The sequence below is a fragment of the Acanthaster planci genome, linkage group LG09 (assembly GCF_054643075.1).
Source record: "Acanthaster planci isolate LZ-2023a linkage group LG09, COTS_SCS, whole genome shotgun sequence".
Taxonomy (NCBI): Eukaryota; Metazoa; Echinodermata; class Asteroidea; order Valvatida; family Acanthasteridae; genus Acanthaster; species Acanthaster planci.
Genome location: NC_141785.1, coordinates 20,251,733 through 20,278,794, shown reverse-complemented (window position 1 = coordinate 20,278,794; position 27,062 = coordinate 20,251,733). Strand labels below are relative to the sequence as shown.

The following is a 27,062-nucleotide window of genomic DNA, read 5'->3' as shown; positions in this document are numbered from 1 at the left end:
CGGCCAAATGCAACGTTGGAAACCAGACTGTTTGATGTTTACGGTAAACATGGCGGACGAACAGGTCAATTTTGAATCGGTTGTTTTCGACCCTTTTTTTCTTGCTGTTTACAATGATATGATTTTCATTGAATTACTTTCTGTACACATTTTAAAAGTTATTGTTTTTGAGCAGCCATCAACATAAGTTATTAAGTTCCACTACTCACTACATTCACTGCATTACGATGAGTGATGTCTGAGCGCTTGATTCTCGCGGTTGGTCAATACTTGGAAGAAGTAGACGTGGTAGATAGACATGTCTGAGGTATTATAAAATGTTGGCGCGCTGTAACTTGTAAGTCGATCTTTGCGCGATCTCTCGATATTGCACTCACGCTGAGCACTGACATGACTGACCTAGCCACGTGTATGACGTGTATAAATCTGGATTTTTCATAGTTCTCAAGGTTCTGGATTGCTTGAAATAAAAATCTGCATCCTTTTTGTGTCGTTCTTCAGTTCTACCATGTCTACAACTGTACATTCTCAGGAAAGTTCTGTTTAAAAGGTGAAATGCAAGCTCCTTATTGTTTCGTGGAAGGTCCAGATTTCCAGGGGCCCAGTTTTCACACCCTTACCTTTTGTTTTACCATGTTTACGCCGTGCGATGTAAACAACTTCGATTGACTTAAAATACCTTCAGACTTGCTGAAGATCTTCTCTTCTCCCCACTGGCCGAAAAATGCGGAAAGTTAAGCCTACTTAAGGCTTTATCGGTAAGTTGCACTCGTAATAGATATTTAGAGCTAATGTATTTAGACCTAGTTTACAAGATACAAAAATCATGGCAGTTGTGGGGGCAGTTAATATTCATTAGGCCTACAGTGTCTTTCAAATTTTCACGTTACAATGTTTCAAAGTCGCTGTTCGTGTATGACTGAAGTCACATGACTCCACTGACAACTGAGAATGCAGGGAAAAGTACGGACTCTTAGAAAAGACATGTTCCTTATATCATTTTCTCACTGCCTGGCAAATCATTTTGCCTCACACTTGGAGGGATGAGTTGACATATTGCAAAGCCTATTTTTTCCATGAAAAAAATTCAATTCCTGCATGCATATTAAACATCTAAAATAATACTTATGTTTCTAACAACAGTAATTCAATGTAGTTTTCTTCTTTCATTTCAGTCTGGGAAAGTGCCTACAGGAACTACATTGTATTGACCATCAATGCTTACTAAGCATGTTGTGGTGTTGTTGATGTGAATGAACCAAAGAAGCTTTGTGTGATTTCTCAACCTCAACCTGATCCAAGTCATGTTCCTGCAACAGAGCAAAACATTGCTTCAGAGCACCACCCCCACTGATGATGATGACAGCGACTCAGAGATTGATGACAGTGACAAGTGCTGTGTTTTCCTCTGATTTCGACCCATTGAACTTGCAAACTCCATCAATTTAACATCATGGGGCCAGTGTATGCTAGAAAACTGCTTGCACTTGTCACACATCAAGCAATGTTGCAGTGTCACCCCTCTTCTGGCAAGGGATACATTTTATTGTCACACATTGTGACAGTCTCCCATGCTTCCAACCCACAGACGAGTAAATGTATCAGTGCAGTTTCTTTCTTTTGTCAGGAGATTTCCCTGGGAAAAATATAAGCCATTTTTTCAGTTCAAGCATGTTTATTATTTTGCCAAGTAAATTATGGTCAATGAAATAGTCTCCACAGTAAGCACTAGAACATGTTGTTTATTTCAGTTTTAGAAATAAATGAAAATTTGTTCAACTGAAAACATTCGCCAATTTATTAATTTCATGTTTAATGAAAAACAAAAATAAGACAGATGGGGAAAAAACACAACACAATTTTATGATGTATTTTGTTGGAATATTTGTAAATACTTTGGAAGCAAGTTGTTAATAAGAATTCATACAAACAGAATGATGTGTTTTGATGTCCTCAATTGTGTTCATGTTATCCCAGTTGTCCAGTTCTGAACTGTGACAGATATGTCAGACATGCTGATGACTACTCCCAGAACTGTGGGGTCCAACGTATGCCCCGCTCCCATTCGGACCACACAGTTCTGGGGGTACCTGATGACGTGAACCGATGAGTCGCATGAGTTCTGAACATGATGAATTGTAGTGACATTGATTGACATGAACTGATGATCATCATGATCGATAGCTACAATCATTAGTGCAAAAAGTAAAATTTTAGACAAAGGTTGCCAAGTCCCAAAGAGTCTGAATTGGATGCAGTAATCTTTTGATATGTTCGAAATTATTGTGACATGATGTACGTTTCTGATAGTCTCTTGATGTTAGTATGTCAACTCATGATTGCTTAAATTTAATCATTGAAGTTAAGTATATTGAGCCACGGGTTTCCAAACCTTGCACTTCTGCCCTCAACCCCTGCCCCTTACAGAAACTAGCCCCAACTAAAATATCAGTCCCAGCGAATTGTTGGGACATTTCTATTGAAATTTCTCAGTTTTCTCCAAGTTGTTGTGGCTTACACCCAAGCTTTCAGAAGTCATCCAAAATGTGCCAACTGATCATTCCATCCCAGACACTAATAAAAACCACATTCATGTGTTACCAAGCAATACATGCAAAATGAAAATGGCACATTCTCATGGCTGTGCCTCTGTTGAACCAGCCCAACTGTAGCATTCAAGTTGGAACCACCCCAACTTTAGGTGGAACACATAGGCCTAGTAGGGTTGTAACACAGTCTGTTATGATGAGGTGTCGGTTACAGTCTTAAAATCACAATATTAATTATAAATCCCTATTCAGGAGGAGAACACTCCCAAGTTGAGACCAGCTGCGACAAAAAAGAAACACTACACTCATCCTGTTGGAGAAGTGAAATGTAGGATCTATTCCAATGCAGCGCAGAACTTGGCACTCCCAGAAATAGATGAGAACATTGCTGACTCAGGTAAGGCGGTATCTGTACTAGTCTTTTGACACAAATGCCTCTGTCTTGCCAAGAAAAAGTAAAAGTGAGTTAGATGAGGCAGTATTTCTGTCAGCCCAATTCTCCATAAGGTATGCATGGCACGATGTGGGTTTGTGTACTCTCAGTCTTCAGTTGGTCAATACCTGGTCGTTGCAGCTTCCGCTCGACTAGATGGTTTTAAAATAAATGTCAGCCCTGATAATCTTCGACTATCGGAGGATTTTCAAAGGCCAATTCATGGAGCTTGTTAAGCTTGAAAAACTTTTGCTTCATTACAAAAGAATAGGTACCTAGCAGAGATGTCATGCGATGACACACAGGTGTTCTAGTAATTTTTGGTCAGTTTGCAAATTTACTTTCAAGTAAAATTTAGTGACAAAAGAATATGACATCATTGTTTTTTGGTGTCTCAAACAGACGAGGACGAAGACCTGTATGATGAGCCAGTCAGTAAGAAGAAACGGCAGCCATACAAGAAAACCGCAAGAAAGAAGAAGTCCAACAATCCTGTGTATCTGGACTCTGATGAGGAGGATATCTCTTGTTACGGGTAGCGAAAAGACTCTTCAATTCTGCAATTGTAATGTAAATGTTGGGCATAATAAGCCTTTGCAAGTTAAATTTGAATAAAATCTGGCACAGTGAGTGAGTTCTTAAAATTTAGTCAACGCAACAACTTGACTTTTCCATACCAGAAACATTGTTGCCACATCTCTGAATTAAATCTGTGGGCAGAATTGTTAAAGCGGAGCATGGAGTGTTTTAAAGGGTTGAACCATTGTGAGAAATACTGGGAGAGACGACTGTTCCTTATATTTCTGACTTTACCTTCAAGTTCCTCCCTCCTTAACCCCTCCCCTAACCACCAGGCTCTCCAGTCGCCAATCCTGCTTGGGTTTGTATCATGTAGAAAAGAGAGATGATATTGGAGTGTCATTGTGCCATCTCGTACAGTGGGTGAATCCTAGTTTTTGCTAAATTTTAGCCATGTGCATTTATTTGCATTCATCCACTAGTTCAACTTTGTCTCATCTCCTCAAGGACTCCTAAGAAGGCCCCGTCTGTCTCGTCATTGGATTCTCCATGCTCCCCTCCACCTCCTCTAGATCTAGCCAGTCAGTTGATGCAGTATGACCAAGAAACTTCCAAGGTTCTAAGGTGAGGATTGTGGAAGATTATCAGGTTTCTGCTACTTGGACCAAACTGCCCTGCCCACTAAATTGATTTGAAATTGTACCCATCATCCTGTCAGTTGAACATATTTGTGTGAAGCATTTCTTTACATAATGATAAGCATAAATTTATGTGGAAAACCACATTAAACTTTCCTATTCATAAAAACCTTGCACTTTCTGTAAGATACAATTGCCGTGACATTTCACAGGCCAGCCAGTTGGACTGAAACACTTTTCCCAGCGTGAATTTTTGGTAGTTACGTTGGAAATTCACTTTCAGAAAATAACTGCATTCAAGTTATTCATAGGTAACTGTTCCAAATGTGATTTTTGCTTTGTTCTGAATTTAAAACAATCCTGTGAAAGGTACAGGAACATTGACCATGTGCTGCCGGGTTTAATTTGAAGTTGCATGACGTATACCCAGGGATTTTCAAGATTTTCCATTTTCAAAATTCATAACTTCATTTACTGGACGTTTACACCCACACAAATGGCTACTCTAATCCGACAGACAACATCCATTGACACCCGAGTAGTTCAACCAGGCCTGCCCCCTTGTAAAAAGAGCCCAGATTGTGGGGTGTTGTGTAATTTTCTTTTGTTCCCAAAACTGGCACAGTGCGCTACTGACATCTTTTCAATATGGGCCAGATGAGCGTGCAGCGATATTGTATCGCTCATCCCTGGAGCGCTTTTGTCCCCGGTGGTAATCCGCTCGTGCTGAATGCCACAAACAGTGGTATTACCTTTCAAAACAATGACGGATTTCCTCCTCTATTGACAACTGAAAAAAATGTGAGCAATTCGCAGTAGCTCAGTCTTTTGTTCCAAGTACGGTCTTTTGTTACCATGCCCCGCTCTTTTGTCTGATTTCGGGCAGCCTGGCTTTGCCTATAAACCCAAGGAGTCTGGTTCCGGAAACCCCGGCAGCAAGTGGTTAAGTTCCTTGTAAAAGCTTGTTAATCAATATCAATTGTTCAACTTTTCAAACCAGAAGCATCAACGTGGCTCTAACCAACGTCCGCTGCATCCAGAGTGAAGTGTCTTCCCAATCAGACGATGGTTTCTCCCCAACCCGCCGCATCCCCGGGGGAACCATCGCCGTCATCGATGTGGACTCTCCACCAGCTCCTCGCATCCGCAGCACCATCACTGTCAAAGTCCGGTCCAGGGCAGGCATCAAGAGGTTCCCACTCCAGATGGTATGCAAGTCGACTTCCAACAGCCCGCAATCACCAGATTACCTCCAGTTCATGCAGATATCACAGAAATAAAATTAGACCTTCACTTCAATAGCTAAAGGAGCGACTTGCATCTTAAGATGTCCCTGACTTTTGGTGTCAGGGAGAGCACCCATTCCTAGTCATAAAGTTGCCCATAAATGACAGCTGTTCAAATGAGAAAAAAAATGCTTCTGGATATGCATTATACCCTAAGGGTCTTCAATCCTTCAATTTTTAATAGGATTTTACATACACCCAAGGGGGTTAAGGTTAAAGACCTCTTTCAAGCAGGACCATTCAAAACATTCTGATGTCTGTTGTATTTTGAACCATCGGCACATTATTTGCTTTGTCAGTATTATTTGCAGCTCATCTGTCCAGAAAAAATTTCAGGTCTTTATGTACACGTTCAGTTTTTCATACATTTGCATAAGAATTCCTCAAAATGAAAGAGCTTTTTATTCCAGGAGTTTTTGTTTTGCATGGGTGTAAATCTGAAGGGAGGGTATATATCCCCCACACTTTATGAGGTGGGGAATGGGCTATTGAATCATCCTCCAAATGCTTTTGTCATGAGCAAATAAATTAAAGGGGATTGTGGAATTTGTTAAGATTTCTCAACCAAAAAATTTTTTAGGATTTCTCAACGAAACTAAAATGTTTGCAGTATCACTAAAGAGGGAAAACAATTTTTAAAAAGCATAAATATGCCACTCTTATGTAAGCTTCTGCATGAATTTGATACACATTACAGATGTACATCTTATCATGAACATCGCCCTCTGTACAATGTCTATAGTCCCCCCTCCCCCAGGCAAGTCATCCCCTCCACCCCTTCCCCACCCCCCATCCCTCCCCCTCCCCCCTCCAATTTCCAGCATAGATTTACACCACTGTTGTGGTGTTGTATTCCACAGACTGATACATTCAGCTCAATCATTGATGAGATTGCCAGCCAGGAAGGGGTCCGGAGAGACTGCGTGCGACTGACCAGAAATGGCCAAGACGTCGGCGAATTTGACACGCCTCATTCCATGGAGCTACACATCGCTGACATCATCGGTGAGTTCTGTGGCTAGGATAGGTGAAAGATAAGGGTAGGAACTATGGCTTCCATGGAATAGATTGTGAAACCAGAAAAAAAGAAAGAGAAGAAAACCATTTGTGTCGGTGTCTAGATGAATAAAGGAGTCTGATTGCAAACGGTAGTTGATCCTGCAATGTTTGATATATCATACCTCTAGACTTTGCCAACTTTTGTTCTAACAAGCATTTTAATCTGATAATCAAGCATGGAGTGTTGGGCAGCTAGAATGACTTGGTGTCCTCCACTGCAATTCCTCTGCCCCCCCCCCAAAAAAAATCCCCAACAAGTAAAACTTTCCTGACATTCTTAGGATATTGAGATATAAGACACCTTTTTGTCTGAAATTAGGTTGTTTTTTTGTCATTTCAAAAAATCTCGACCTTATTAAAATAATATCTGATTTTTCAGATATATCCCACCAATTTTAATCCTAGGTTCTTGATCTTTTTACTTCTTTAGCCTTTCCTCATTATATTCCATTAACAGTTTTTGAAGACATTTCTTGACGTATATTGTGCCATCACTTTTGACTGCAGACTGTCTGATTGTCGAACCAGAGTGTCTGATCGCAGCTCCTGAACAAAGGGTAGAGGTGACCATCCAGGGGCAGGAGAAGAAATCCACAATGACCACAACGATTCTGTGGGTAAGAAATTAATCACTCCATGATCTGTCCCGGAATAAAAACAGCAACCATTAATTCAGGACTTGTCCAGATTTCCTTCAAGGATGGGTGCGTTGTGTTTGGGCAGATGGAGGAAAACTTTTAATTATAAATGCCGAAAGGGTTGTGTTGCCAATTGTAAATCTAAATTTTCCAGTGTTAGACGTTATGATAATCTAGCGTCACAGCCTCAGATTTGGGAGAAGTCCTCCTGATGTTCTCTCCTTCCTGACGATTTCAGAGCGACAGCCTGCAGAAGCTAATGGCAGAGTACAGCACCTTCTGCGGACGACCCCAGCACAAAATCAGGTTCACATTTGACGGTGATGTCATCAAAGCAACAGACACGCCCACCTCGCTGGATTTCGAGGAGGATACAAACACCATTGATGCTATATTCATTTAGGTGGTAAGGGTGTGGGTAAAGGGGGGAGGTTGCCCTGGGTGGGAGAAGGCAGGATGGCACGGTTGGAACAGGGCATATTGACAAATCACATATGCTCAGGTTACATCTATGCGTTTGTTATCAAGATAAACCAAAACCAACCGCTCAAGATGGTTAGTTGGGAAGGATATTTCATTGTGCCAGTGCAAAAATTTCAAAACTGCATATTTTGCGAAATTCGGGTATTTTCTGAATTTTGATTCATTACTTAAAGGTTGTTACAGGTAAATTTCATTTAAAAAGTTTGTGGAATTTTGACATAATTCAAGTTGAAACGTCATATCTTTATTACATGCCTGAGCATTCATGCTAAAACATGTCTCTGTGCACTCATTGCATATAGTCGGGTTTGTGCAAAAACGTCTTATATCAAAATTCATCAAAGTTCATATTTTCCAGAGATGCAATGTGAAAGTGTTTAATTTTGCTGTTTTTTCAAGCCTACTGATCGTAACTTGAAACTAGCCCCAAATCGTTCAGTTTTATGATAAAAGTGCATCCAAGTCGAATAGATGAAGACCAAGTGTAAATTTACGGAAAATGTACCTTTTGCCACTGATTCAGAATTTTTGACAAAGAGGCTTTTTGTCAAATGAAGGAAATTGCAGTCAAACCCGAGCTGATTTAGGGCTTCATAGTAAAATTTTGACTTCATGAGATTTATCTCTTACATGCCATCGCGGTGTTTTATGTAAAAATGTCATATCAACAACTCACAACGTTTTAACCAAAATATGCATAGCGTGTCATTCAAGCAAAAAATCTTGATTTCATTCCTTTCAAAGATCATTTATTTGAAATTAATCAAGATACCAATGCCTGGAACAGAATTGTTTTTGTAAATACATTTTCCTGTGATTTAATTTTGCACAACAATTTACAGGGAAGCTGCAAACCTATTTGTGGCTCCTTTCCTCAAAACTACTCAAAATTGAGATACAACATTTTTTTAATGATTAAATGATTTGTCACCAGAACTTTTTGAATAACCAGTATTCATGTTTTTCACATATGAATCGATGGTAAGGTGGATTACTTCAGCACAGGTATGATTCAGTCAGAGTGTGTGAGCCTTCCTGAAAAATTATGAAATTAATTTCCCAAAAAAAAATTGAAAAGATTTCCTTTGATGCTGAGAAAAACATGACATCATATAGCATCACATCCATGCTATGCATAGCAGTTGTTTTCCTAGTGTTTGGAAGGTGTTTATAAATATTTTCATATGCGTTTTTATTCCAAACAGATTTGTATGCATAATGTGTAGCCATCTCATCGCATTTTCATTTAGTTTGAAGAGGAGTGATCTCACGTAACTACTCAAGTCGTGTGTTCCAATCATGGACATGGATTCCTAAACTGTCAGGTTATGGAAGTGCATGTCTTGTCACGGAAAAGTAGTGGATTTACAGTGGATATGTTAGGAAAGGGTCATTAATGCCCTGGAGAAGTCTTAGAATTTGTTGAGTATTATTGGAGACTTTTTGGGGGGAAAATCATGGATTTTTGAAGCCTTGCAGGCAGTAGGATAACTGGGGTCTGTCGAGGAAACAGGAGGTCACTTTAAGTGGGCGGGGGCAGTCCTTACACCTGCAGAAACTAACATTTCACATGGGGGAGGGGCCCAGATGTCAGGGGGGTATGCCCTGCCTCTCATGGTTGCAAAACTGCAGGAGCTTGGGGCCCAGATGTCAGGGGGGTATGCCCTGCCTCTCATGGTTGTATAACTGCAGGAGCTTGGGGCCCAGATGTCAGGGGGGTATGCCCTGCCTCTCATGGTTGCATAACTGCAGGAGCTTGGGGCCCAGATGTCAGGGGGGTATGCCCTGCCTCTCATGGTTGTATAACTGCAGGAGCTTGGGGCCCAGATGTCAGGGGCGTATGCCCTGCCTCTCATGGTTGCATAACTGCAGGAGCTTGGGGCCCAGATGTCAGGGGGGTATGCCCTGCCTCTCATGGTTGCATAACTGCAGGAGCTTGGGGCCCAGATGTCAGGGGGGTATGCCCTGCCTCTCATGGTTGTATAACTGCAGGAGCTTGGGGCCCAGATGTCAGGGGGGTATGCCCTGCCTCTCATGGTTGCATAACTGCAGGAGCTTGGGGCCCAGATGTCAGGGGGGTATGCCCTGCCTCTCATGGTTGCATAACTGCAGGAGCTTGGGGCCCAGATGTCAGGGGGGTATGCCCTGCCTCTCATGGTTGCATAACTGCAGGAGCTTGGGGCCCAGATGTCAGGGGGGTATGCCCTGCCTCTCATGGTTGCATAACTGCAGGAGCTTCTTGAAGGCAGAGATTCTCAGAGCCATTGAGCTGAGAACCAGAGGCAGTCGGCCCGACATGACGTGGCTCGTGTTTTTTGCTTTCACAAGAATGTTTTTGTGCGTTCAGTGGCGTTGAGGGTTGGGAAAAAGCAAAATCAGTAGAGGCATATTGGTATCACATAGTACTTTGAAGGGGAAAAAAATTACTTATGTGTATTCATAATTCATTCATGATATGTGGTGGACTTTCTGAATACATGTGACTGTAAAAAGCATAACTACATTTATATACTTTGTAATAAGAGTGTACAGTATATATTGTTTTATAAAGATTTCTTGCTGACATGTTTCAGGTCTTTTTTAAAGCTCTTGACATAAAGCAGAAGTGTAGAAACAAGGTTTTGATATGCATGCTTTCTTTTCTTTTGCCACAATTTTGGAAGGAGTGGGGGATTAAGGAGAAGGCAACATGAACTGCGCATGCAAGATATGTTGCTGATTTTCTGTCTGTGCAAATTACGGACTTGACACAGCCAAAAAATAAACTGACATCAGTGCCTTAAATGCAACCACAAACCAATGAAACACAAGGTTTTTTCAACTATCATTGCACTACAAGTGTGCATAACTTTACTAAAATCTCAACGTATATAAACACATCAATTGGAACTACCTAACAGAAGTCTATAAGATACTATACACATTCAGTATTTGTATAAAAACACAATTCTGAACAATTCAATCTAGTTCATACGAATCAACAAATATTTGGAGAAAAAAAAGTTTCAAAGTAATGTCATGTTTAGTTAAAACTTCAATATTTTAGATGGGGTTCTCCTGTTCAATTCAAAGTTTCCTGTGTTAATCATATTGCAACAAAAGTATAACACAAAATGAAAGGAAAAATCTATGAAAGGATTTGACGGACAAACGTATTCCACTATACTCTAAACAAGATTTTAGGCATCATGGCTCAATTTACTGCAGAAGTTTCAAGGAAAATATTGCTGAATCTCAGGTCTGGTTTCCAGCTACATTTTGGCACATTTTCTGTGGATAGCAAACCTCCCTGTATTCAGAAGCTTCCTGAAGCTGGCCGCATTGCTTGGTGTGATGATCATAAAAATAAAGCTTAAATTTAGTGCCCGAAGAATACATGTTGTAGATATATATTGCTTCTGAAACCAGTTTTATATGCCATTCATGAATTACTTTCAAGATGCTTGATGACAGCCAATGTAACAGTCCATCTCTCGTGTTTGCATCATTTTGAGTGAGCACACATTAACTCAACTGTGTCACAAACAAAAGGAAAGGATTGATATGTTTGCCACCTTCAAGAATCTCAAGAGTTTCCAAATCACATATTTTCTTTCAAACAATGCATTAGAAATCAGAGACAAGTTACGATTTCCAGTCAGGCTATTTCAGCAAACAAACAATCAAAGAAGATGAATTTTAATGATGAAATAATGAATGAAAAGGCAGCATACATTCTCCTCTAAGATTTGAATTCATGATGATAACACAACGCTACAATCATTGAAATAAATTTCATTTACAAAGAATGTAATAGAATAAAACATCAAAAGGACAGGACAAAAATCTGCATGCATAAGATTTAAGCATAATTAGCAATTGAAAAATCAAATTTAAAATTTGAATACCACGAGTCACATCACTTCAGTAACAGAAGAACCACTGGTAATGTGTAAGGAAAAATAGAAATATGCTGGACATAAAACATAATTTAAACATGTTTGCAGCAAACTTCCATTGCATTCTAACCAAAGCTGTGAAAAGTTCTGACCAATATAAGCAAGCAATAAATTCCTTGGCAAAATATTTCTCAAGACTCTTACTTTAAGTAATTATCCCCACAAAGGATTCTTGCAACACCAATTTACTCAGAACTGTAACAAAAGTAACAAAACAATGTAATTCATGCACACAAATAATATCAAAACTAATACTGTTAGGGCACAGCTGAAATAAATTCCTGAAGAAGTGAAGAGCCGTTCTCCAAGTACACAAACATCGCAGGAATAAGAGGCACTACTAGGGGAATACAATGTGGGAAACAAACCAATACGGTCTGAGCAACTGGGCTCTTCATAATGGCTAAGAATCTGAAATTCCAAGGGGGATATATACATAAGTATTTTCAATACATCTTAAATGGAACCAATAGCGGCAGAATCATTTTGAAAGTGGAGGGGGTGAGGCAGTTGTGACACCATGAGGCATCAGCTAATAATAGGCCGATGCAATAGGCTCCAACCCATTAGAGGATGTGCAGAAAGGGATGAGACCATTCCCCCCCCCGGTGGAACAAAGCCTTGTGAGTTTTTATTCATTTCTTGCATACCTCTAGTTACTGGGCATTCAAACATTTGTCGTTCCAATGGTCAACACACCCACGGTACCCTACCCAAATATGACTGTACCACCCAGTGCTTCATCCCGTCAACAGTCCCGAGGAAAGGCCAAGACATGTTTAGACAGCTTTGGCTTGTACAAATTTACCAGTACTCATTTCCTACATAAATCTGTGATACTGATGAACAAGTTTGCACACTTCACTCCAAGATATTGGATGCAGTGAAAATATGACCTCAGGGGTGTCACTTTCCAAACGTTCCTGGGAGAAGATGGCCAGTTTTTAGGCTTGCCTGAGAAGGGACAGGCAACTATTTCAATCCTAGATGAAACCCTGATGTGTGGACATGGAAAAGGACTCCACTTCTACTGTGCATGTGTGCAGTTAAATGCTCAAATGAAAAATAAATGAAAGTAGCTAGCTAACAGGTGTAAGATAAATGAAACAATGGAAGAAGTAATAATGAAACAAATATGTCCAAGCATCTGTAACATATTTAGATGAAAGAATTTACCCTGTTAAATAAAAACGAATATAAAAAACGAAAATAAAACGAGTGTGTTTATCAGAATTAAATGTGGAAATCTTCAAACTATTGCATGCTTGTTTGGAAATTAGTTTGTAAACCCAAGTCATCCACCCTGATCAAACAACCACTCGTACATGTACACGGGGCATGGGCAAAAGTCCAATGCATGCATTCATGTTTACAGAAGCATGTACATATCACAATTACAGGCCCTAAATTTATTATTCTAACATGCTAACATTACTTCTGTGAAAGGAGGTGGACATTATATAAAAAGTCATATTTAGCATTTATACATGGCTTAGAACACATTATGCATTTGTACAGCATTTTAACGACGACAAAGACAACTAACTACAGATAACATAAATTTGTTTTCATGTGGCCAGAGTGCAGAGACCTTGGCCAACTCTCAGGATGCAGGTTGGAGCCATTTGGCCGAGCACAAGATGTAGAAGCAGCAGTTTAACCTTACACAGTGTCTACAGATCCATGCGATCAAATCATTTTCAAGACATTTCATAAGCAAAATATGACCTGAAAAATGGTTTTGAACACATGCGAGCCAATCTGTGGAAAAGGGTCATAAGGCCATTATTTTGTTTAAGTTTGTATTAGAAAGAGCGAACTCTAAACAAATCGAGATATGTTTTAACTTTTGCAGGTACAACTGCAGGATTGTGGTGAAGCAGCTTTGTGGGGCGATGATGAGGTCTAGTAAAAATATCTAAAAACTCTGCAAAAAAACCCAAATAATCACAAATCACCAGTACTTATTCACTATACAAATAACATCGATTCATTACTTTACTCACGTCATATACATGTACATCTATTGTATTATAAGAGAAAGCTCACTTTGAACATAATGCTATTTGATGAAGTTCATCCAGCGTTTTATTTCAAGGAACTGCTTAGAAGAATTAATTACTGCTTAGTGAATTTATCAGCTGAGCAAGAAGCAGTTGAGAATAAGTAACGATAGAAATAATCACACTAACTTGATGTTGTTAAGCGAAATTTTTGGGGAAAAACAGCTCCTTCAAATTACCCATGATGATGTGCACCCCATTACATTACAGGATTTCCTAATTTGGGTTTAATTCCCAGGTAACCCAATGGCAAACTCTACACGATGGAAGTGATGAGAACCAGGGAAAAGTCCACCTTTTTTAAGCATGTGCTATGGGCCGGCAGGGGCCACATGCAAAGACGGTTGGCCTGACCTCGATTCAATTTGTTGAAAATGTCAGCACATCATGGAACTGCGGCTATGTCTGAATTACTTGGCTGAGGCTTGGACTTACAAATGAGTCTATGGTAAGTAGCAGTCCATAGAGTCGTGTGTAATCTTAAGCCGCAGCCAAGTGAATCAGACATAGCTTGACTGCACCTGTGTCTCATATTGCCCAATGAAAATCTTTTTAAATATCTTGATATTAATTTCAACAAACTGGGTCTAAACTAAATGTATTAAGACAAGTCAAGCAGCAAATTAATAAGTATGTTTATATATAGTATGATATATCAATGTCACCGTAGCACATAATATATACAGTGGTTAAAACAATGTAAAATTGGGGTGTCTATCTACCAGGCAATAGATCTTTCCAACTGCATGATATGGATGGCCCAATTAGTAATTGGGTCCAGCAGCCCTTACAAAGTGATGAAAGAAATAAAACTGGCATAGACGAATAGGTGGCTTCATGACTTCCACCAAGATTCCATTTCGAATAGTTTTCTTTTCGACCAATCCATTTCTTTAACATACTGATCTAGCTAATGCTTTTTTTCAATTTAGAGATTTCTCCAGTTTTGTCATTTCACCACTTTTGACAGCCTGGCAAACAGACACAAGAAGATAATATCGGTCTAATATCGGACTCCTAACCACCAAAAAACCTCCACTCTCTCCAGTTACTTATTTGCAGGACTCACAGCGTACGACGGTGAAGAATACCAAACAATAAAGGAAAGTTAGTAGTCTCAACCTGTCTGCACGCCAAACCTCAAAGAAAAGTCTCCTTGGCAGTGAAGTTGGTCAAATGGTTTTCAAGTATGATATGCTTTGCAACAGTACAGACTTCACGGGAAAGGGACAATCAAGAATGTCGGGTAAAAGTAATGCACTTGATGTTTTCCTTCTGTTGGATCGGCTCACCTCGCCCTGTATTTTGGTCTCAGTTGATGGAGGTTGGTATTATCCAAAGTAGGGTTGAAGTGAGTTCATTGGGCCAACTACTGGATTCCAGGAATCTTCGGCATCACCTAGTCAAGGAAAAAACAGGTGGTTCAGTATAAAAAGACAGGACAACTTATCAGAGGGTCATGGAAAAACAAGTGCTTTAATATGGCAAGAGAGAAACATCAGTTCTGATGATGAAGGAAAAAACATCTTTAAACCAAATCAAAATTTTATAAACTCAAATCTTGAATTTGAATATGACTTTTCCAGTAGAAATTTCTTTGGTTACATAATTCATATAGGAAAGGTTGATGCTCACATATGCCAATGTATCATGTGTATGTGCAGGTTGGTGTCTTACCTTGGACAGGTCAGTACCGGTCAGAGCATGGACAGCCACCGGCAGTGAGCCAAGCAGCTTGCTGACCTCTGATGTGGTCCGGTCATCGCCAAGGAGTACCACCTCATCAGTCTTAGCCAGCGGGGCAGCAACCTCGGCAGCAATCTACAATGAAAGGAATTTGGTCGCTCTGTTAAGCATACAGTTGAGAAATCCTGCTTTGACATTTCTTTTGGAATCTTCCACAGGTTTCCACTACGCAGGGTACCAGTAACATATTCTTTGTGCAGAAATTTTCAAGCATCAAGCTTCATATAATGCAACAGTGGTTGGCTCTTCCCTTCTTAATCTCGCAAAATCCTCCCAAACCCTAGAAGCAAACTTTGAAACATCTAAGAGAGTTGAGGTTAAAATAACATTGTTGTGTGCCAGACCTTTATTAACCCCTTGACAACGGGAATTTCTTTCCGAAAGCCGACTCCAAGAATTCCAGCCTCGCCTGGCCACGAAGGCCACCTGCCAAACCGCAAATTCTTGGATTGTGGCCCTGCATGCTCTGCACGCTTTGAATTACACGGTGAAAAGGCTGATTGTTTGGTGGCATGCAGCTCTACTCACACTTCCACATTCCCGTTGCCTCTTTTCAAAGTGGGGACTATTGTGAAGCTGGTGATTATGATGCAAATTTGGTCGTTTCATTTCTGGGCTACACACAAAGGCCAATCACCATATATACAAGAGCCAGGGTCTGCCTTCTTTCACCATGTTCGCCCGAGCGTGGGCCAAGAATAATAGCTGAAAAGCGGGCTGAGGATCTCAATTTTAACGGCATTCTAGCCGCGTCCCGGCGCGAAGGGGTTAAGCAGAACTACATGTTCACAAACCAGTCAAAGAAACAATTTATTTTCAAACAGTCTGCTTGACCAGTCTTCTTGTTTTGAGGTTTTCACATATCATGCTCCATATCATATTGAACTGACACAGCCAAGATGGAGAGAGTGATTCTACCAGAATAATGGACAACCAAGTTAACCGACTACTACCACAAACCCTCTTCAGAACCTAGCATTTGAATTTAGCAAGTTTACACTTGATGAGATTTGTGCTCTGCAAACTGTGTTCTTAGAGCCACAGCCCCTAGAAAACATGCCAGACAGAAAAAGACTAAATACTTGAACTGTATCTTGACTCCTACATGCACGATATCAGCAGTACCTTTGGCAGGGATTCCAGCACCAGACTCATCTTGGCAGCATCCCCGTATTGCTTGTAAGCGGCAGCTTTCATTCGCATGCGTTCAGCCTCCGCCTTGCCAATAGCCTCGATGGAAGTGGCTTCTGCGTGACCAATCTTCTTAATTTTCTCAGCGTCACCTCTCGCAGCCAGCACTGTTCGTGTTCTTGATGAGAAAGAGAGCACAAAGAGCAACATTTAAGGGCCTTTATTAAATTACATGCATTGTGGACTGCGCTGTATATTCAAATATTAAATTGATTTTCCAATGTTGGTATCTTCATTTTCAAAATCAAATATTCAGAGGTGAAATCAATGAAAAAGGGGAAATCAATTCCTTTCTGAGGGTGGTTCATGGTATTTTGAGTAAACTCCGTGCCATATGCCTCCTTTGACCCCTCACCTTTCACCCTGAGCGATGGTCTCCACCTTGTAGGACTCAGCTTCGGCAGGTCGCTTGACGGTGGCCACCAGTTCGCGTTCCTTGCGTTCAATCTCCTTCTCTTCAATGTCAATCAGCTTTTTCCTCTCCACTACCTCGATTTCAATCTCCTCACTACGGATCAACTGTTTGACCTTGGCGGCTTCCAACGTGTAGGCCAGTTCAGCCTCTGCTTTCTGCCAACAATAATCAATATTGGCAATCAATACTCTGTGTGCTTTCTGACAAACATTGCTGGTGCAATCTGAAATTCAGTGTATGCACAGCAACCATTTTTGTTATTGATGCATTTTATTATCACCTTTGTGTCATGACTTTGAAAACATGTGGAACTACAAAAATAATTTCAACAAAAAATTTTGTATTTCTTATATCACCCTTAACATATTCCCACATTACAATATGTTGTTGATCAATGTGTCCCACTAACCATTGAACTATAAACAAAAACATAAAAACACAAGTGACATTCTGTATCAGAAATCGGAAAAAATGGACAATATTCTCTTAATTATGATAACTTGAACAAAAGACCAGGCTGCTGGGCATTACCGGCATTTTTCACTCTCAAAAGTGGTGATTATCCAGCCTTGTTTTGAAACCGTATACCAGGGTTTGGGGCATTGAGAGCCAGCGGATTACCACCGGGGACAAAAGCGCTCCACCACCGCAGCGATGAGCCACACAGCACCGCTGCACGCTAATCTGGCCCCTATTGAAAAGAGGTCAGCAGTGCACTGAGCCAGGTTCGTGAACAAAAGACAGTTATACAACACCGCACAATCTGGGCTCTGTTTACAAGGCTGCTGGCCTGGCTGAAATACTCAGGCGTCAATGAAGGTCACCTGTCAACTTAGAGTAGTGCCTAAAGATTACTTCGTGCGGCCATTAACCACCGTTAAATGAAATGATGAATTTTTGAAAGTTTTTGAAAATGGAAAAATGATAGTCATGCCGGCCCAGCATCATCAACATTGAAACATGCCCCGGCATGAAGTGGTTAAGCATTACTCATCCTGAAGGCTGTATTTGAATGAATTTACGGACACAACTACCCTAGGAGGCGCATGCAGCTCCCAGCAGGTTTACACTCTAAGAAAGCAGTAGACCAAGCTCCTAGCAGGTTTACACTCTAAGAAAGCAGTAGACCAAGCTCCCAGCAGGTTTACTCTCTAAGAAAGCAGTAGACAAAGCTCCTAGCAGGTTTACACTCTAAGAAAGCAGTAGACCAAGCTCCTAGCAGGTTTACACTCTAAGAAAGCAGTAGACCAAGCTCCTAGCAGGTTTACTCTCTAAGAAAGCAGTAGACAAAGCTCCTAGCAGGTTTACACTCTAAGAAAGCAGTAAACAAAGCTCCTAGCAGGTTTACACTCTAAGAAAGCAGTAAACAAAGCTCCTAGCAGGTGTACACTTTAAGAAAGCAGTAGACCAAGCTCCTAGCAGGTTTACGCTCTAAGAAAGCAGACCAAGCTCCTAGCAGGTTTACACTCTAAGAAAGCAGTAGACCAAGCTCCTAGCAGGTTTACACTCTAAGAAAGCAGTAGACCAAGCTCCTAGCAGGTTTACTCTCTAAGAAAGCAGTAGACCAAGCTCCTAGCAGGTTTACACTCTAAGAAAGCAGTAGACCAAGCTTCTAGCAGGTTTACACTCTAAGAAAGCAGTAAACAAAGCTCCTAGCAGGTTTACACTCTAAGAAAGCAGTAGACCAAGCTCCTAGCAGGTTTACACTCTAAGAAAGCAGTAGACCAAGCTCCAAGCAAGTTTACACTCTAAGAAAGCAGTAAACAAAGCTCCTAGCAGGTTTACACTCTAAGAAAGCAGTAAACAAAGCTCCTAGCAGGTGTACACTTTAAGAAAGCAGTAGACCAAGCTCCTAGCAGGTTTACGCTCTAAGAAAGCAGACCAAGCTCCTAGCAGGTTTACACTCTAAGAAAGCAGTAAACAAAGCTCCTAGCAGGTTTACACTCTAAGAAAGCAGTAAACAAAGCTCCTAACAGGTGTACACTTTAAGAAAGCAGTAGACCAAGCTCATAGCAGGTTTACACTCTTGTAATCAACAAACTCAATCATGACAGCCCTGTCTGTTCCAAAACAGGCAGCAACTTCTTAAAGTATCACTTTCTAATGATGTGAAATGTATCTGGTACGCAAGTATAATACAGATCAAGTGACATGGCCGGAGTGATATGCGGATGTGAAGTTCCAGATTTGTCACAAGCCAATGTGGTCCATCAGGCCAGCATTGTTTGCCATAGCATGAAATGGTGCAAATTTCTATTCCCCCCGGGATAGGATGCCAGTCCATCGTATGTTGCTCCCTAGCTAACGCAAGAATCTACGCATACTCCTTGGTGGAAGAGAGGTGAGTGAGGGTGAAGTGGCTTGCCCAAGGAGACAACCAACGACCAACAGAGGGATTCGAACCCCTCACCCTGTAAACAATTGCTCTCAGAAAAGATACTTTAGGGCATTACCAGCAAACTTTAAGGCAACCCATGCATGAACATATTATTAAGGATGAAAATTAGTGTTTCTTTAAATTTTCTTATTAAGACTCTGAATCTTAACTGGACTCCTTTACTGTGGCCTGACCCCTGTGCTACAAGTCACTGATTACTTGGTAGATCATCACACACATCAATAATTTGTTTCTGCTTTTCAGGAATTTGGTGTACCCGAGTGCTCTATCAAATATTTGATCAGCAGACTTTGACCTCCCCCTCAGCCCTCTCATCATGAGTCACCCATCCTAACCACGAGGCAACAACTCCCACACTCCCAGACAGTCTTGGTGTATTTCAGCCTACCTTGGTGTTAACCTCTGCCTGGAAACCGGCTTTACTCATCTCAAACATGCGGGCCGAGTCGGCAATCTTGGTGTCTGCATCGAACTTGGTGTCCATCATGACCTTCTCACATTCTGCCTCCTGATGAATATTTACATATAAATGAAGAACATGAATATGGTAAAGCACATGAATATCAAAAACAAGTCCAAAATGTTCTTCATATTTATTTTGTGGGATCAAGTCACATTAGGAACCTCTTTGATAAAAATGAGTGCCCTCAAATGTCAAGATAAGAGTTTTCCATTTAATCTCAATTTATAGCTTTCTTTTGAAAATAGTTAGCATGAGCCTTCAAATTATTTTGACGGTTTCAGTTTTAATTAGGCAGTAAGTGGAAATATTCTCCATTATGTGTTTAATTTTTATTGAGAAACTTGAACAGAAACTTCCTTCCTTAAACACACCGGACGTGTAAATGTGAAGCTGCATGTGACACCATCAAGGAAATGCCTGCAAGGAAATGGGAACCTTTGTATACTGACATTTCAAATGTGTTTTTGAAAGGAAGTGAAACTACAGTGATCGAGGAAATCATTGCGCTCCATGAAGTGTTGAAGGTTTATGCAATCTAGGTAAGCGGATCATTTCTTTTGAGTTTTAGTAGCAGAGACTTGTTTTTTTCAATGATGACTTTTGTTATTTGTCTTGCATATGAACACTTTTCACCATCTTACTTAAAACTTAACTTTATTGAATTTACAAGAACAACATCAAGAGCTGGCAGCCCCAATTCCTATGGATAATTGGAGCAGTCAATAACAAAAATGTACGTGCTAGCTGTCAGACGTTATGATACAAACCAAATTTCACACACTGTTTTGACTGTCACATGTTGGCAGATTGGGTTGACTTTCTTTTCATCAATAATTGTCCCCTTTTGGGTAACCATTTTGATGAATCAGATGGCCCTTTTTTCATGCATAGTTTACTCAAAAGTAGAATTGTGAATAAAACAGGAAAATTTATAAAAACACAGAATGGGCAACAAAACATACTCTATTTTCATAAGGGAACAATAACCCAATAACTAAAATATGTACTTGTTGGTGAAAAAACCAAACTGAATGCAGGAAGTGTGAAAAAGAGATCACAGTGACGAACAAAATCAAAAATATCAACAAACTTTACAGCGCGTCGGTGACAGTGAATTCTTTTTGGTTGAAAGTGACCAGGAAACCTCTATCAAGAATACCCGAGATGTTTGGGTGTCCATGGATGAACTGAATTCTTCCTGTCAGCAATGCTCCCTTACCCTGATTCCAGCATCCCTGTTGGCTTCAGCTACGCCGATGTCCGCATCCCTCTTGACCACAGCAGTTTGGGATTTGCCCAGCGATCCCAGGTACTCCACTTTGTCGTAGACATCCTTGATGGTGAAGCTCTCAATCTCCAGCCCCATGCGGCCTACGTCGGGGGAAGCTACTTCCCTCACAAGCTGGGCAAACTGATCACGGTCCTGGTAGATTGCCTCCACAGTCAGTGTACCTTCCAGGCAAAGATTCATTTTTCATTCATATTTTCTCCAACAAAACTAATTTCATTCTTATTTTCAGCAACCTTTTTTTAAAAAGAAACTAACAACAAAGTCGTCAATTTTGCACTGAAGCTTACATGAACCATATTTCAAAACGCTTTGATGAACACTTTAACAATTGCAAATCAGAAAAATATATTGTACTATTGTTAAGTGTAATTTCTCATTTACTTCTACCATGCATGTTTTACATGAAACTTCCAAGAAGAACTTTCTGCTGACAAAAGTTTTAAATTTGTTAATGTTAAAAACACCCATTGAAACACTGAAGGCTCAGATTTCCAATCTCCAGGGATAGGATATCCCAATATTTCAAAGCCTAACCTACCCAATATGGCCCGAAGGTGACCTTCCAGTGTCTGCAGCACCACTTCCTTGATCTCATTGGTGGATCGACCCAAGAACTGCTCACAGGCCGTGGCCAACAGCCCCTCCTCAGTCATGACTTTGACCTGAGCCACGCCGGTGACTGTCAGGGGCACGCCCATGGAGGTTTCCACATTCTCACAGCGAGGGTTCAGTGTCATAACCTCCAAGGTAATCCTAAAAATCAGGGCGCAGGCACATCATAGAACTGGTAAACCTTAGCAAAAACATGTCGACTTCCAAATAAGCACTTTTAATATTTGCACCAGCCCAATTGCGGCACTGTAGTTGGGACAGACGCTATTGTATAAAAATTTATGAACCTTGCCGAGTATAACAGAAGATAGGGCAGTGGCGAATATCCAAATAACCGAATATTTGATCTATTGTCAAATATTCAAATATTACGTTTCGAATTCAATGTTCGAATGCAAAATTCATGAAAAGGGAAAATTTTCTTTTGTTTTAAATGAATAAAATTGCACTATGGAGGCTTGTTTCAAGCTGATTTAAATGAAAAGCGTCTGAAATCTTACAACGATTTAAAAAAAGAATTAGTCATTAATAATTTAAAAGGAACAGAAATTTTCAACAGGGCAAAAAGTATTGTTCATCTCTTAAATCTTGCTAAATCGTGGCTGAAGATACTCCTAGATGTGAGAAGCTATTATACTGATCATAATGTACAATTGTGTGTGTTATTGCAACTGATTTTGTATATGGTTTGTTCATCAACAATCTGCTGGCCAGTGCGACCGAATATTCAGATATTCCATCAAATTGAAGGCCAAATATTCGAATAGTGATTATTCAAATTGAATCAGCCCTAGCAGGAGAAGCAGAAGTGTAGTCAGGGCATAACAACTTTACCCATCATGTGTTGTTAACTGTATTCCAGGTTTGAGTCTTCATAAGTTTATAATGGAAAGGGAGGATATTGAGCCAAGAATAACAGCTGTTCTCACTTCTGTACATCTGACACCAGCCACCACGCCCATGCATAGCCTCCAATGATGTACTTCTTGCTGGCATTACCACAACAGCCACCTACAATTAAACAGAAATAGATCACTTCAGCAAAGACAACGGAACTGGATTCCAGTTTCAGAACAAGTTTCTGTTGGACTCATTTTGGCCTTGTATGGAACTTGACAGCCTTTGAGTACGTGGGGAAAATCAGAGCAGTGCCGAAAATGAAACCCTAGTTTGAAATTGACTCATTTGTTGATACTGTGTGAATGTTGATGGAATGGGCTCCTTACATGTTGATTTGTCTCGGTACTGAGGGTGGGACAACAAGGTCTCTCCATCACATCCATTTCAAATAGCTTTTTCTTAAAATTGCGGTCCATTTTGTCCCTTGACCACCCCTGTTGAATCTGATTTGGCACACTCTGGATTCTCTCTTAAAATCCCTCTTTCACCAGAACTGATGATCCAACTAGGCCTACAAGCACTTTCTGGAAAGAGTTCCATGTACGGTTCATGCTATTTAGCTTTAACGTGACAAGAAGTTATTCAAGCATATTTTTGCAAAGATTTTTTATATAAACTGTTAATTAGCTTCCTAGATATCAAATTCAATGTATCACATCTATCTGAAATGATCTTTGAGTGTTGAAATTTGAGTGACAAAGTCGGGCCTGTTTGTGCAGTCCGACCAGCCGCCATCTTGTTTTCGAGTGGACGGCAGAGGATGGCAGAAAGAAAGATGGTGGCTCCCATTCATTGTGAAAAGTTTTCGCTTTCCTGCAAGAATCTGGAAGCAAATTCAGTGTTTCTTTTACACAGTGGCAAGTGAAAGAGCCTTTAAAATATGCTAAAACCACTTTTAACCCAAGTCGCCAAGCATATTGTTTGGCTTACAGTACTCAGTACTACAAAATACTAAGTAATAGCCTGAGCCTGAAGGACCTAACGCTACAAGTGACTACTTCTGGCTAGGTTACTTCCATTGTTACTCATACAGAGAACAATAAAGCCATGCATTCATAGTGCCACAGCACTGTATGGTACATTGTCTCTTCTGTTGTATTTTATGGCTTCAGAGAACAATGCAGTCATGTCCTCTTACTGATTACTACATTTTACTACAAGTAGTAATTTGTAGTATTATGTAGGGTTAGGGTTAAATTTGTAGAAGGTATTTTCAAGTTGTTGACACTTTGTTGACACTACTTGTGTGTGTTGACGCTTGTTGATGCTGAGCAGCATGACCGTCATATACATGTATGGACAAGGCTTATTTTCCCTTAAATGTTATAACAGCCATCAGAAAGTGATATCTTGTCCTAAAATGTGAAAATTAACTGAGAAAATTCTGAAGAATTCACTTAGAAAACACTGGGGTTTTTTTCAGACAAGTCTCATAAGCTTGTGCACAGGGGCATCAAGTATTGTCCGTATAGGCCCAACTCTCTCCGCACTTTCCTCCTTGAAACATTTCCTTTTAATGGAACTCCAACAGGTAAGAGTTCCACATACGGACATCACTAGAGCTCCCTCGCAGTTGTGTATGAGCCATCAGAGAGTGATAACATCTTAAAAACTCAACTTTATTTTAGCACTGTTACGCCCCAACTACAGTGTCTGTCCCAACTATCCGCCCCAAGCTGAAGTGCACCCCCAATTGGCAAAAGAAGGACAGGTGGTTACATGCGGGTTCATGCACGCATTCTGCGTGTACGCAAAGACTATACATGCCGGAATAAATGAGTTACGTGTAATCAGCGTGCTCCGCGTCAAACGCGCATATACATGTGCACCTCATCGCGCCTATGTGGTGAGTACCAAAAAAACACGCCATCTTTTGTTCCGCTTGGAGCGGATTGTGTTGCAGTTCGGCTGGCCCAACTGTCGTTGGCCAATCTCTGTAGAAATTTTTTTAACCTCTCCCAAGTTTGCGCAGCTCACACTTGACATGATTTATCTAAAATATGGCACTTCATTATAAAAACTCATTTCTACAAGCACGAGTTGCTGATGTAAACAAAATGACTTTGGCATGGACACACTAACCTGCGTGACCGTATACACGTATTTACCTGGTCCCTAATTTCGCCTCCTAAGAGTCCTATTGTCAAGTCTCATTGGTTTTCACACTACACCTAACTGCCTATAGGCCTATTTAAAATTAAGGGACCTGACGACTATACAATCAAGCACGTTGGTTGGGACGGTCCTAACTATAGTTTGAAATGATGCTGTAGTTGAAGCATAACAGCACTAACGTGTTTGTCATGTGAAGTCCGGAGATGGAAGTCCGAAAGAGTTCCGTATACAGATGCCGCTCGACACCCTGTGCACAAACCCTATGAAACTGGTCTGAAAAATTGTGATTTCTGAGTAAACGACTTGATTTTTTCCCTCCTAGGAAAATTGAATTTTCTGGATGACTTTTTGCTTTCTGGTGGTTAACAGGTCATTACTGGCGTCCGTATATGGAACTCTTCCCTGACAAAGAAAGCTTCACCAAAGACAATTTGGTATTTTAGCCGAGATTTGGGTGTCTTCCTTGCTCGTGTTGCTCCACCACAACCACACCAATTGGAACATCCAAGCAACAAGGCGGACACGACATCGCGACAGTCGAATCGCGTCGGACCGTCCTGGTACAGTCTGTATTTATGCCTCATATCCAAACTTACCTGAAACAACTAGCGCTTCATTGGGTCCAACTGTGTAAATATTACCCATTTTGATGTCAAGCAAATTGAAGAAATGAAAATTCAGTTGGAATTTTTGATGCTTCTCGGTACAGAGCACAGCCCTACCCAATGTACATGTACGTGTACGGACGTGCGTTAGGTTACCACATACAAATTTTCCACAATAAATAATCAATGGAAAACAAGCAAGATGGCCGTCCTTTACAATAAATATTATTTTCCTGCTTATCTCCGGGCCACAAACGGCTGCAAATATGTGGAATATTTTAAAGCTTCTTCTTAGCTCAAACAAAAGTTGTTTTAGACTTCTTCGAACTAGTGCTTTGTACCAGACAAAATTAGAGGGCTTGATTTCGGCTGTTTTTTAATTTATTTCTATTTAACCCGAAACGTCCGTGGGAATAATTATTTAATTAAGAGATCACGTGACACGGGGTGGGACGCTCCATGTTACGTACCTGGGATTATTCCATCATCTAAAAAATTTCCACTTGCGGTGAATCATCACCATCGGCATCGAACATTCAAGTTGATGAATTTTGAACGGACAACCTTTAGACACTATAGATTTCCAGTTTCAATTTCACATAGTTCGGGTGAAATAATCAGTGATGATGTAACCAGCCAAAAAAAAAAAAATTTAGGCCTACTTGTCTACTGGTACATTATTTTGCGTAGGGAAGTTTAAGTAATAGGCCCTATGCCTACAATGTACATCATTATTGTGTTTGTAGGGATATGTGGCCGAATTAAAGAACGTTTCAATTCAATTCAGTTCAAGAAAACGTTCGTTCCATGCTCTTTTGTTTTTTTTTTAAAGAACATTGATAATTAAGGGAACTAGGTACATAGAAATTGACAAATGGATAAGCTTTAAGAAAATACGTCAGAAGTTAAAGAAACTTGGTAAAATTAGCGAAGTGAATGCAAATAACTTTTTTTTTCAGATACGTGTACTTAATGGTAAAAAAAGAACTTATGATAAGATAAAGAAAAGTAGTGGATGTACAAATGAGAAAGGCGAAGAGCATGAGGCTGTTGGATAAGCAGAGGCTTGTATAAACAGACAAAACAAGAACAACAACACGGACAACCAGACAAAAACACAGGACGCATGTGCATGTGCGTTTTCTGTGCGCTTTGTGTCCGAGATAATTGATTCTGCAGCGTTTGTATGTGCATGGGATGAAACGCGATATACCAATAACAGCGGGAGAACTCCAAAACGAGTACGTGTCCCAATTTGCCGTCCGCATCGCCCTTAATACAGGGCATTTGGAAGAGCAAAAGTCTCTCACAAATGTTTTTATAAGGAACAAGATCACATCCTAAACCCGATGACTACAGTCCTAAATTACATCTTTACAGATGTTTTAAATTATACAGTGCTGAGGTTATTAAGAATGTCTACCAATTAAGACGTCATCACTTTCCCAACAATTAAATTAGCATAATAAAGACTACTGACAGTCCGTGTGCTTTCTGGCTAATAAAAAAAGATATCGCGTTACTCTAAATTTGGCATACATGAGAACAAATTTTGTTCGCAACTTGAGACCATAATAAATTAATGTTTCCGTCTAATAGGCACGAAACAAGAGTAAATCCGACATTTAATTATAGACCCAGTTGTTTTGGTGCTTTCTAATTCGTATTTCATACATACAGAGGTGTATTTTCCAAGGCAGAAAACAGACAAAGACTTGTG

General features: G+C 40.3%; 2 protein-coding genes across 4 annotated transcripts; one reads left to right on the top strand and one right to left on the bottom strand.

Moving 5' to 3' along the window:
* The first annotated feature begins 5 nt into the window (after positions 1 to 5).
* LOC110985478 (NFATC2-interacting protein-like) lies at positions 6 to 10,349 on the top strand. 3 transcript variants are annotated; one of them, XR_015426328.1, is made up of 9 exons: positions 6 to 64; positions 2,802 to 2,946; positions 3,385 to 3,517; positions 4,009 to 4,125; positions 5,140 to 5,347; positions 6,286 to 6,430; positions 6,992 to 7,101; positions 7,361 to 10,178; positions 10,272 to 10,349. XR_015426328.1 is itself a non-coding variant. In XM_022246524.2 (8 exons), exons 1-8 carry the CDS (start codon positions 8 to 10, stop codon positions 7,523 to 7,525), a joined length of 1,080 nt encoding a protein of 359 aa, XP_022102216.2. In that variant the 5' UTR covers positions 6 to 7; the 3' UTR covers positions 7,526 to 10,222. The 3 variants fall into 3 exon arrangements, 2 of the variants coding, with proteins under 2 accessions (XP_022102216.2, XP_086996959.1); XM_022246524.2 differs by lacking the exon at positions 10,272 to 10,349 and having other exon boundaries at positions 7,361 to 10,222; XM_087140833.1 differs by lacking the exons at positions 6 to 64; positions 10,272 to 10,349 and adding an exon at positions 72 to 307 and having other exon boundaries at positions 7,361 to 10,222.
* A 901-nt stretch (positions 10,350 to 11,250) lies between these two features.
* flot2 (flotillin 2) lies at positions 11,251 to 25,515 on the bottom strand. The gene is made up of 9 exons (XM_022246522.2): positions 25,334 to 25,515; positions 22,652 to 22,733; positions 21,649 to 21,863; positions 21,039 to 21,271; positions 19,745 to 19,864; positions 16,899 to 17,113; positions 16,478 to 16,661; positions 15,284 to 15,427; positions 11,251 to 15,005 (listed from the first exon to the last, which is right to left on the bottom strand). Exons 1-9 carry the CDS (start codon positions 25,380 to 25,382, stop codon positions 14,976 to 14,978), a joined length of 1,272 nt encoding a protein of 423 aa, XP_022102214.1. The 5' UTR covers positions 25,383 to 25,515; the 3' UTR covers positions 11,251 to 14,975.
* Positions 25,516 to 27,062: the final 1,547 nt, after the last annotated feature.